Source organism: Salvelinus namaycush, chromosome 29, assembly GCF_016432855.1.
Source record: "Salvelinus namaycush isolate Seneca chromosome 29, SaNama_1.0, whole genome shotgun sequence".
In the NCBI taxonomy this organism is placed as follows: domain Eukaryota; kingdom Metazoa; phylum Chordata; class Actinopteri; order Salmoniformes; family Salmonidae; genus Salvelinus; species Salvelinus namaycush.
The window spans coordinates 16,316,015-16,328,749 of record NC_052335.1 but is presented as its reverse complement, the minus strand read 5'-3'; the positions used below and the strand labels follow the sequence as shown (position 1 = coordinate 16,328,749).

At 43.7% G+C, this 12,735-nt stretch overlaps 2 protein-coding genes across 2 annotated transcripts; both read left to right on the top strand.

Moving 5' to 3' along the window:
- Positions 1 to 4,696: 4,696 nt before the first annotated feature.
- On the top strand, positions 4,697 to 6,777 carry LOC120024578 (thrombomodulin-like). Its single transcript, XM_038968863.1, has one exon. The coding sequence runs from the start codon at positions 4,858 to 4,860 to the stop codon at positions 6,499 to 6,501; it is 1,644 nt and encodes a 547-aa protein (XP_038824791.1). The 5' UTR covers positions 4,697 to 4,857; the 3' UTR covers positions 6,502 to 6,777.
- Positions 6,778 to 7,946: 1,169 nt separating this feature from the next.
- LOC120024577 (thrombomodulin-like) lies at positions 7,947 to 11,191 on the top strand. The gene has a single exon (XM_038968862.1). It carries the CDS (start codon positions 8,092 to 8,094, stop codon positions 9,739 to 9,741), a length of 1,650 nt encoding a protein of 549 aa, XP_038824790.1. The 5' UTR covers positions 7,947 to 8,091; the 3' UTR covers positions 9,742 to 11,191.
- Positions 11,192 to 12,735: the final 1,544 nt, after the last annotated feature.

Below are 12,735 nucleotides of genomic sequence, written 5' to 3'. Positions count from 1 at the left end.
CGTCTCCAGAGTCCTGTTCCTCCTCCACGCACTAGCCCTATGGTGCGTGTCTCCAGCCCATTACCACCAGTACCGGCACCACGCACCAAGCCTCCTGTGCGTCTCCAGAGTCCTGTGCGTCCTGTTGCTGCTCCCCGCACTAGTCCTGAGATGCGTGTCTCCAGCCCGGTACCACCAGTACCGGCACCACGCACTAGGCCTAATGTGCGTCTCCAGGGTCCAGTATGCCCTGTTCCTTCTCCCCGCACTAGCCTTCAGGTGCGTGTCCCCAGCCCGGTACCACCAGTTCCGGCACCACGCATCAAGCCTCATGTGCGTCTCCAGAGCCCTGTACGCACTGATCCTTCTCCCCGCACTCGCCCTGAGGTGCGTGCCCTCAGCCCGGTACCACCAGTCCCGGTACCACGCACCAGTCCTATAGTGCGCCTCGAGAACTCAGTGTGCCCTGTTCCTGCGCCCCGCACTAGCCTTGAGATGCGTGTCTCCAGTCCGGTACCACCAGTTCCGGCACCACGCACAAAGCCTCATGTGCATCTCCAGAGCCCTGTACGCACTGATCCTTCTCCTCGCACTCGCCCTGAGGTGCGTGCCCTCAGCCCGGTACCACCAGTCCCGGTACCACGCACCAGTCCTATAGTGCGCCTCGAGAACTCAGTGTGCCCTGTTCCTGCTCCCCGCACTAGCCTGAAGGTGCGTGTCCTTAGCCCGGTACCTCCAGTTCCGGTACCACGCATCAGGCCTACAGTGCGTCTCAGCCGGCCAGAGTCTGCCGTCTGTCCAACGGCGCCTGAACTCCCCGTCTGCCCAACGGCGCCTGAACTGCCCGTCTGCCCAACGGCGCCTGAACTGCCCGTCTGCCCAACGCCGTCTGAACTGTCCGTCTGCCAAGCGCCGCATGAACTGCCCGTCTGTACTGAGCCTTCAAAGCCGCCCGTCTGTACTGAGCCTGCAAAGCCGCCCGTCTGCCATGAGCCTTCAGAGCCGTCCGCCAGACAGGAGCCGCTAGAGCCTTCCGCCAGACAGGAGCAGCCAAAGCCTTCCGCCAGACAGGATCAGCCAGAGCCTTCCGCCAGACAGGATCAGCCAGAGCCTTCCGCCAGACAGGATCAGCCAGAGCCTTCCGCCAGACAGGATCAGCCAGAGCCGTCAGCGAGCCATGACCAGCCAGAGCCGTCAGCGAGCCATGACCAGCCAGAGCCGTCAGCGAGCCATGACCAGCCAGAGCCGTCAGCGAGCCATGACCAGCCAGAGCCGTCAGCGAGCCATGACCAGCCAGAGCCGTCAGCGAGCCAGGATCCGCCAGAGCCGTCAGCGAGCCAGGATCCGCCAGAGCCAGCCAGCCAGGATCCGCCAGAGCCAGCCAGCCAGGATCCGCCAGAGCCAGCCAGCCAGGATCCGCCAGAGCCAGCCAGCCAGGATCCGCCAGAGCCAGCCAGCCAGGATCCGTCAGCCAGCCAGGATCCGCCAGAGCCGTCAGTCAGCCAGGATCCGCCAGAGCCGTCAGTCAGCCAGGATCCGCCAGAGCCACCTCCCAGTCATGAGCTGCCCTCCAGTCATGAGCTGCCCTCCAGTCATGAGCTGCCCTACAGTCATGAGCTGCCCTACAGTCATGAGCTCCCCCACAGTCATGAGCTCCCCCTCAGTCCGGAGCTGCCCCTCAGTCCGGAGCTGCCCCTCAGTCCGGAGCTGCCCCTCAGTCCGGAGCTGCCCCTCCGTCCAGTGGCGCCCTCTGGGATGGTATTCAGTCCGGGACTCGCCGTTCCAAAGGCGCCACCAAAGCGGTTAGTGACTATGGTGGAGGGGGGTCCACGTCCCGCACCCGAGCCGCCACCATAGGAAGGCCCACCCGGACCCTCCCCTTCTGTGTCAGGTTTTGCGGCCGGAGTCCGCACCTTTGGGGGGGGGGGGTACTGTCACACCCTGGCCTCTGTTATATTGATTTTCTTTATTAGTTTAGTTAGGTCAGGGTGTGACATGGGGGATGTTTGTGTGTTTTGTCTAGTTTAGGGTGTGTGTATTGTTTAGGGGGTTTTGTAGTAGGTATGGGGTAGTGTTCAGTGTAGGTGTTTAGGAAAGTCTATGGTTGCCTGATTTGGTTCTCAATCAGAGACAGCTGTTTATTGTTGTCTCTGATTGGGAGCCATATTTAAGGCAGCCATAGGCTTTAGGTGTTTGTGGGGAATTGTCTATGTCTAACGTTAGTAGCTGTGTGTGCACTTTCGTTTGTAGCGTCACGTTCGTGGTTTATTGTTTTTTTTTATTAGTTTGTATAGTGTTCGTTTTGTCTTCATCTCCAATAAAGGAAGATGTATTCATATCACTCTGCGTTTTGGTCCGATCCATGCTCCTCCTCAGACGAGGAGGAGAACGAACGTGACAGTAGCCTACATGTATGTGGGATCATAATCACTGTCTCAAATTACATTGCTATGCAAGTTATGAGCAGATTGCAGATTGCAGATTGCAGCTCATAACATGCAATGCTTTTGACAAAATTCTGCCAAAATGGTAACATTTAAACATAGGAAAATATTCAAAATATGACATGTTTACATATGATTTAATAAGTGTCTTCCATCATTCTCCACAGTCTATAGTTTTCCATTACGACAACATGAGTGAATCTTATTCAAGGTCATTTCGGCCATTTTCATAAAAGTTATCATCAATGTAGAGTTGGTTGGGAGTAGCCATCACAGGATATGGCTGGCATCTTCCGACAATGCTGACTCAGAGAGAAATCACTCCCGGGGGTTTGATACTGGGAAGGTCATCGGTAAATACCTTTCCCCTTTCTCCTTATCCCCGGCTACACGCTGCAGGGGAAGACCTCCCATTTCCTCCATCCCATATGAAAGACTTGTCTTGCAGTGGACTCAAAGAAGTGGGCCCCTTTGAGGTATTGTTTACTCAATGATAGGCTTCGGATATGTTGTTGGTGGCACCAACAAAGCTGTCTCTGTCAGAATGTGGCTATACAAACATAAGTGTTGGAAAGAACAGGCAAGGTTTCTTCCGTTCTGGATATCTTTGGTTCCAAAAATAAACAGTCTGCAGACACATCTTGAAGTTTCCCCTTGTAAGTTTTAAATAAATATGCCAAAGAGACATGACATTTTTTCCAGGTATATCAAGCAGCCAACAATAATCTACAAATGGCACTACCTATCATACAATGTAGCCTACATAGTGGACTTCATCGTGACAGCATACCAATCAGTAGGACTAATCAAATATGAGGGTTGGACAGGTTTTGTTTCCGTTGCATGAACAAAACCACACCCACTTCCACTCCATTCCCCATTTCTCTCACTCCACCCATTTTATTAAAGGAAATATGGGAGCGCTGAAATAACATGCAATCTCTATCTAGTAACATAAATTGTGGGGTGGGTTTAGAGGAAGTAAGCCCACCTTCCACTTCCTGTGGTGCATTTGTGCCACTCATGATTCAATCTCCCCCTGAGTGATCATGTTCCTACTCCTCCTAGGCTACCACCTCTGGACAAACAGAGAGACCCAGATATTATCTTGGTTGCCTCTAAATATTCGGCATAGCCTATGTAATAACATAATAATTCATGTATTCTAATATATCTTAAAACATATTGTCTTTAAATGACCTCATGAAGATGGTGTCTGTCTTCAGGATGTCTACTTGTGGATATACAGGGGTTCTAAAATGAATCCTAAAATAGCTCAGAATGTGAGGCATACTCATGCGAGATAGACCTGTAAATACTAGAAAAGGGAGCAAATTAAGCAGCAAACACGGAAAGATCTACGTTATCTACGTTTTTGGATTTTGCAATGATTTAAATATATTTTTAACTTAAATTTTAGGCCTTACATTTAGCAATTTGATTATTGGACTATAGCCTACTACAAATATCAATGGGGGGGGGGGGGGGGGGGGGGCTGTGTGTGGGCGCATGCGTCAGTGACACGATGGCACTAGTAATACGGGATGATGGGCCCGCCTGGTCTCATAGACTAGACGTAACAAAGTAATAGTAAAATCGGGACATTCATATTAGTATGATACAGTAGGTTAAGTTTGGTATGGTTACATAAGATTACTTAAGGCCAAAAAACGAAAGTAGGGTGGTTGGCTGAGGTGGACAGGTGGCCGTATAACCCGAACATCTCATCACGGACAACCTAAGCATTCGATCTAATTATTAACTTTGCAACTACTTACTACTTTTTTGTTACTTTGCAACTACTTACCATGTTAGCTAACCCTTCCCCTAACCTCAACCATTTAACCTAACTCCTAACCCTAACATTAACCCCTAGCCTAACGTTAGCAACCTAGCTAACATTAGCGTTAGCAACCTAGCTAACTTTTGCCACAACAAATTGGAATTCATAACATATTATACATTTTGCAATTTCGTAAGACATTGTATGAATTGAAATTCGTAAGATATTGTACAAATTGTACTTCGTAACATATCATACAAATTGTAATTCTTACAAAATGGATAATGGATATTCACAAATGAAGACGTACAATACAAAACGTAACATATCATACAAATTTGAGCGTTAATACATTTACTTTTACTATGTTAAATCTACCCCTGAGTCCAGGTTGCAGCCTGCCCAACTACAGGTTAAGAGAGAACTTGTTTGTTCTTAGTCAGCAACTACGCCATCCAAAAAGGAACTTCCTTCCTTGATCAATCGAAAACATGGAGGGAGGCTTTTATAAATGGCAGTTATCAGCAGTCTTAACGTTCCATTCTACTTATCAAACCGTGCTTTATAAGCAGAGGAGCCGAGTAGCCTACATCTCTAAATTAGATGCGAAATTGTTATATTTGATTGGAGGCGTAGGCTATTGTTAAAAAAATGAGGGATACTGTAGGAATACTCGTTGCGTTAACATTCCTTTTGAGAGTCAAGGGAGAAGCCCCTCGTGGCGGATACTGCATCGAGAAGCAGTGTTTTGCGGTTTTCCAGGACCAAGTCGACTTTGGAACGGCACAAAAACATTGTGAGGATAATAATGGGCATAATGGACATTTAATGACAGTGCGATCTTTGATATCGCATAGCATCCTTTTAATATTACTCGGTATCCATACTGGAAATTATTGGATTGGTTTGCAGCTACCGAGCGGGCAATGCCCCGACCAAGCGTTGGGTTTACGAGGGTACAGGTGGATAACTGGAGATAATGAAACGGAGTTCCAGAACTGGGGACGCTTTGATGATGTCTGCTCTTCAAAATGCATTTCAGTATCAAAATACGACTTTGAATGGAAGGAACAGCCATGCAACAGTAAAATAGATGGATTTATTTGTGAATATAAACTTGACAGTCCTTGCCAACATGTCATGGTAAAAGGGGACGAATCCGTTCTGTACGACAACCCATTGGGGTTCAAGGGAGACAACCTACTGGTATTACCCCTGGGAACCATTGCAACGCTCAAATCCCTCGGATCGAAATATATATGTCACTTTGAACAGTGGATACAAGCACCATGGAATTGCGAGGTATTTAATGGTGGCTGTTCGCATGACTGTTCCTCAGTTAACCATGAACCTGTATGCACCTGTCCACCTGGAAAAACTCTCCAGGACAACAACGTCACATGTGAATATGCGCTAAATGACCTCTGCCATAACTCAGGGTGCGCGCATCTCTGCCAGAAAAAAGATGACAGCTACGCTTGCATGTGTCACCATGGGTACGCACTTGCAGAAGATGGGAAGGAGTGCAAAGACATTGATTATTGTGTCGAGGATAGACAGTGCCAGGGACAAAACATGGAATGTGTCAATAGGCCTACTCTTGGTGGATTTGAATGCAAATGCCAGAAGGGATATGAGTTGGAATATGACATATGCGTCGATGTGGATGAATGCTTCATGGGTCCATGTGACCACGAATGCACGAACACGATAGGCAGTTACATTTGTTCCTGTTTTGATGGATTCATTTCAATGACAGAAGACACCAACAGGTGTCAATTGCTTTGTTTAGCAGAAGAGTGTCCCACCGAATGTGATCGTAGTAAAACATATCAATGCTACTGTCCAATAGGTTACTTACTCGATGACAGAAATGGGTCGTCAATTTGTGTCGACATAGATGAATGTGAGATGGATTCTTACTGCCACCATAATTGCACAAATACTTATGGAGGTTACCTGTGTTCTTGTGACGAGGGATTCGACTTGGTTGGTGAATATGATTGTGTTGACAGAGAAACATCGGAGGGTTCAGGTTTTACGACACCATATACACCAAATGCCAAGCATCCAACTGAGCGCCCTTTCACTGTAAAGGCGGGAGGTCTTCTTGGAATGTTAGTATGTATTGTCGTTGTTATTTTGGTGATGGTTGTACTTATTCACCTTATACTGAAACGTCGAGGTAATTTAGACATTGCTTTCGAAAGCCAAGGCGTTGGTAGTCCCGATTTGCAGCAAGTCTCAACGGATAAGTACCAAAAATTGTCATTTGACAGACATTTTATAATATGACAATTAATATGTTGTTGGATAATTTTGCCATTTTCATTGTCATTCCTTGTTTACACGTCTGCAAAGGAGAATCAGCTGGTTTGAACTTGTAATGTTTTTATTTCATACAGTTTTAATAAGCATATATCAGAAATTGCTCACCTCATCACAAAGAAATCTAACCAATCTCACAAGTGAACAAAGCCAGTAACAAAGTAAGCCTATAGGCTAACTTGCAATATATATATATATATCCTATCAAATGATTATAAAAGAAAACATAATAAATTATTATGTAACTTCTTTGAGATTATTCTTGTTATTTACTCACTGAAACTCGTTATTGAAATGTAGCAAAAGCAAATAACAGCCTACTGTTTAGCAAATGGTCAATTAAGCAGCCATGCATGGAAGTATCTGCTTGCTCCACTTCCACTTTTATTTGTGCCAACAAGTTGAATATAGGCCATGAATTATATCAGTGTAAAAACTATAATGGGTCTTTGGAGTAAGGCTGTGTGTGTGTGTGTGTGTGTGTGTGTGTGTGTGTGTGTGTGTGTGTGTGTGTGTGTGTGTGTGTGTGTGTGTGTGTGTGTGTGTGTGTGTGTGTGTGTGTGTGTGACGGCCTATACTGTCAAAATGTTCATTCCTTCTGTATTGGAGGCATAGTTATGTATTTGTAACTTAAAAGGTCTAATCGAATTTCATGCAAATACCTGAAACCATATTAGTGTAAATCACCTTAAAGGGGCAATCAGTAATTGCTACATTAATTTTTTGACTAATGAATGTTTTATATGAACCCATTGATTCTTGAATAATATGACTTAGTACCCCATCAGAACCCAAAATATAGACCTAAACTTTCTTTACTTCAATGTTTGTAATCAAAGTAAATGTAAGCAAACACTATATAGCCTCAAAACATGGTTATAACTATAATTTTGATATCATGGACTGTCAGTCCTGCATTCAGCTTTTTACCAAAACAGGGGCGGGGATGCCTTTTTTTAATCGTTTCTACTGCTGATTGACATTTTAAGAGCCTTGGTTCTGTTCTCATGGTGCCCATTTCTGGAAGGGGTTCTAAAATGTATCCCAAAATAACTTGAATGTGCCATCTGAGCTACCAGAGAGAGACAGAGCGCGCGAGAGAGAGGCGGGGGAAGCAATAACATGTATTAGGCTTCTACAAATAAATTGAACTATATCCTAATTTGTTGAAATATTGGCCTTTTCAATTGTAGAGGTTATCTACCAACGTGTATTTCATGTTTGTAGTTTACTAGTGTAGACATTTGTTTATGTGCCAAATGTTGGCTAATATTTGCGCCCACTCGCGTTTTTCGAAATATAGGCTATAGTGATGTACACCGTCGCAGTGGGAGAGATAACGTTTTGGGAAGGGGATTAAGTAAGCAGCTGAAAACGAGCTTCCTTCTAAGGAGGAACTTCCTTCCGTGACCAGAGCGCAAACATGGAGCGAGCCTTTTATAAGCGTGAACTTTCAGCAGAATAAACAGTCTAAACTAGGCTATAGCCTACATTGACTTCTAATACGCGCAAGAGTTGTAGGCCTAATTAGAAAGTTGTAACAACTGAGTTTTAAAAATGAGGGACCTAATAGTGATGGTGTTTGTTACTCTAACATTCTTGATGAGAGTGGGAGAAGCCAAACATAATGCATACTGCGAGGGGAATCATTGTTTTGCTGTTTTCCAGGATCCAGTCGATTTTGCAACGGCTCAAAAACATTGTGAGAGCAATAATGGACAATTAATGACAGTGCGATCTTCGGAATCACAATACATAATTTCGATTTTAATCGGTATTACAGGAGATTACTGGATTGGTTTGCGGTTACCGAGTGGACAATGTCCCGACAGTGCCTCTGATTTGCGGGGGTACAGATGGATAACGGGAGATAATTCAACAGACTTTCAAAACTGGGGGGTCATTGACAATGTCTGCTCTTCAAAATGTGTCTCGGTGTCCAAAATCGACTTGAATTGGACAGAACAATCATGCGACACGGAAATAGACGGATACCTTTGTGAGTATAATTTCCCAAGTGTCTGCAAACGTATTGACATAAAAAGCGAGGAATCCGTACTATATGAGACTACATTTGGATTCGAGGGAGATGACCTACTGGTATTGCCTATGGGAAGCACTGCAACGGTCAACCCCTTTGATTCCAAGTATATCTGTCTCTCTGAACAGTGGATGCAAGCACCATGGACTTGCGATGTATTGAAAGGTGGTTGTGAGGATGAGTGCTTATCGATTAATCAACAACCTGTATGCATCTGCCCACCTGGAAAAATTCTGCATGACAATAAATTTACATGTGTTGTTGTGCAAAACGATCCCTGCCTTCATTTCGGGTGTGCACACGTTTGCTACCAGAAAAATGACAGCTCCATCGCCTGCATGTGTCACCATGGGTACGCACTGGCAGAAGATGGGAAGAAGTGCAAAGATATTGATGATTGTTTCGATGATAGTCAGTGCCCGGGACAGAACTATGAGTGTGTCAACAATATTGGTGGATTTAAATGCAGATGCCAAAATGGATTCAAAATGATGAATGACGTATGTATTGACGACGATGAGTGCTACATGGATGGACCATGCGAGCATATTTGCGAAAATACATTGGGCAGTTATAATTGCTCCTGTTTTGAAGGATATATTGCAACGAGAAAAGACCCTAACAAATGTCAACGTCATTGTCCTTTCGAAGAGTGTCTTGCAGAATGTGACCCAAATGATCCACATCAATGCAACTGTCCCGAGGGTTACCTGATCGATGTAAGAAATGAAATTAGATTTTGCATGGACATTAATGAATGTGATAATGGTTACTGCGAACATAATTGCACAAATACGTATGGAGGTCATATGTGTTCTTGCTATGAGGAATTCGACTTGGTTGACGGATGGAAATGTGTTGAGAGAGAACTGTCGGAGGGTTCAGGCTTTACGACACCATCTGATTTTATTACACCAAGTGTCAAATATCCAACTCAGCGCCCCTCAACTGTGACAGCAGGTGGTCTAATTGGAATAATAGTGTGTATTGTCATTGTCGTTTTGGTGATGATATTTTTACTCCAGCATATTCTTAAACGTCGCAACAAATTGGAAGGTCCAAGTGCGCCCAAAACCCAAGGCGACGATGGACACGATTTGGAGCAAGTAAGGACGGAAAAGTACCCAAAACCATCTATGGACAGGAATTTCAAACAAAACACTTAGATTATGGTATTATGTGTGTCATTTTCATTGCCATATAGGCAGTTCACACTCAACTATTGGCAATCAATTGTTTTTTAATTTCATTATACGGTATCCAGAGTGCAGGCCATGGCATATACATGTAAATATCTCATCATCACATCCTCACCTTGTCACACAGCAAATGACATATCAGCCAACAGCCAATAAGAAGGTATCTTTCAAAACAATGTGTGTAAAGAAAAAAAACATAGCATTTTTATTTTCATTATGTGCAAATTTTCCTTTAGCTCACTACAAGTCCCAATCCTTTCTAAAGTGTGACCCCTTGTGGACTATTAAAGAGACTGCTATTTAATTATGCTTATTTAATCTTATCGAATAATAGTCTGCTTTATTTCATGAATTCAATGTATTCTCTCTATAACCTATTCCAGATTTTTTTAGTGTGCAGGATTAAGATTTTGTCACAATTGCAATTCGGATCATTTGCTCTCCTGCTCTCAAATACATTGCTATTACAAACCTTCTTTCTTTTTTAGTTAGGAATAATGTTATTTTGTTCTGAGAGTCTAATATGATTGAAATAACAAGACTTTACCATTTTGGACTGTAATTGGAATAATAATTGGCATGTAGGCCTAAATTGTAACGTTTTAAGCCGAATGCCTGATGATCTGATAGGGTGATAGGTTGATCTCAGAGGGATTCATCCAATTTCACCCCTGATTGTATTTGGCCTACAGTAGCGCAGCCGCAGGCTATTGGACTATGGACTAGCCTACTAGACTATATGGAGTAGACTATTGCGGCAGAAGGAAAATTCCCCTGATTATACACATTTAATTAGCATAATGTGTAATAACAATGTAATCTTGCAAACAACTTGATACAGCTCTTTCCATGAGATACAGGAGGACAGGTTTAATGTAAGAATTTACTTTTCGTAGCAGGTTAGAATTTACGCAGTAGGTTATGAGAATTAATGTAGCAAGTTATGAAAATTAGGTTAAGGGTTAGAAAAAGGGTTAGGGTTAGAGTTAGCTAAAATGCTAACAAAATCTACTTTTGACAGTGGCGAGACAGGCAGAACAGGGCTGAAAGGGACGGTTACCTACGGATCCGCAGACTCTGTCTTTCAAGATGACGGGTTGAATCTGTAAAACCACTGGACTATAAAAACAACTTAAAGTCCGTAGAAGTAAGATTACCTGATATACTTCATTCTCAAACATAGTTGGATTCGAAAGAGTCAGTAGGTTTCCAATAGAGTCTAACTGCAGACATAATCTCTCAAGCCCATCTCTCAGGGCCTTCTCTATACTGCCACGTACTGGTGGGACATGTTTAGAAATCATGTCTTTCAGGCCCATCATCTCTCAGAGGCATAGCCGCAGAAAGTACAGGTGCTGGAGGTGTGCAGATGGTAAAACTGCAAGAATTTGTGTTGCAATAAAAAACTATTAAACAATTTTCTGTTGCATTATTGAAATAAATGATAATAGAATTGAAGTAGGGGAGATTACATTTTTGGGGGGATATTTATATATGGGCCCCATCCTGCATGGAGAGCTCTCAGCTCTGTTTTCTAAGCAGTATGCTCTTATCTAGTCAGTTGTAGGGGTTTTGAGTCAGACACGCTCTGCTGTAGGATAAACGGTTTAGTTTGAGTTAAGTCGGGTCTCTCTCTCTCCCTCTCTGTTGGTCTCCCCTCTCTCTTGCGCCCTCTTCTCTTCTCTCCCTCTTGTGGTGGATATCAAGTGATCTAGAGCAGTGCTCGTAAAAAAAAATTCTTGGCGAAAAGGGAATGGGACCAATATCAAATAAGGAACATGACATTCTCTCTCCCTCGGCTCGGAGGCTTGCTTCTGCCCATGTCAAACACAGGCGTACTAGCCCTCTAGTCTAGCAAGCAACAAAGTGCTGGGTGCGGCCCAGCAAGTGGTGCTTTCCACCCACTGGTGTTGGAACAAGGTGAGCACTTTTCTCCGCAATGGTTCACATAGCTGTCCTTTTGTTCTCAGTTTAATAGACACAATCTTAGATACAACACTCCGCTTGTTATCGTTCTCTCTCTCTCTCACACACACACACACACACACACACACACACACACACACACACACACACGCACACGTTGTCATTATGCAGTATAAGAAATGTGTGCTATGTTCTCAACGGTCTATTCCTAGGCGGCGTGTGAGTTTACATTTTGTGAGTTTCAAGTTTGGGGAAACTTAAAATGTATCTTACAATTTCTACCGATCTGCATGCCAGTTATGATTTTCATATGCACATTTTCATGGAACAGTTTCATTTCAATAATAACGTTTTATTTCTCAAAATGATTGTCACGTTGTCAATAATACAAATCGGAATTATTATTATTATTTTTTAAGTTACAATTCCTGTTCGTCTAGGGAGGGAGCAAGAGTTTAGCTATGTCGAATGCATCTTTAGTTTGTCAGCAAGCATGGGCTGGCATTTTGCCTTGGGATGTATACTTTTGGGGTGATTCTGTAGTTGGAATGAGAGGTGTCTCAGATGGGGAATGGTGCTTGCTAACGTTAGCTATAGCTCCGAGATGGCGAACTCCTTTGGACACCTTTATCTAAGTCTAAATATCTCTGGTTAGCATTAGCTCTATTCAGTTTCGGGGTGCCTGTGATTTAGCAAAAGTGTAGTGGAATATTCTCACTGCTTTTGTTATCCTTAGTCCATTAAATTAATTAATTCAGCAACAACAGGCACAGACTGATATTTTGCCCTTCAGGATATTAAAGTTATCTTTTATTTTCATTTTCTTCAGATTGTGTGGTTAGCTTGCTAGCATTATTCAGGGCGATGGTCGTGGCATTTTCCCGCGTGAGTTGAATTTTCCTTGTGCTTTTGCTAATCTTTCAGAAAATATCCTTATCCAACCATTAATTAGGAAACATTAAATTAATGATATCTGAAACATCAGGCACAGACTGATTTTTTATTTAGCTTTGTCGTCTATACATTTTTGGGGGG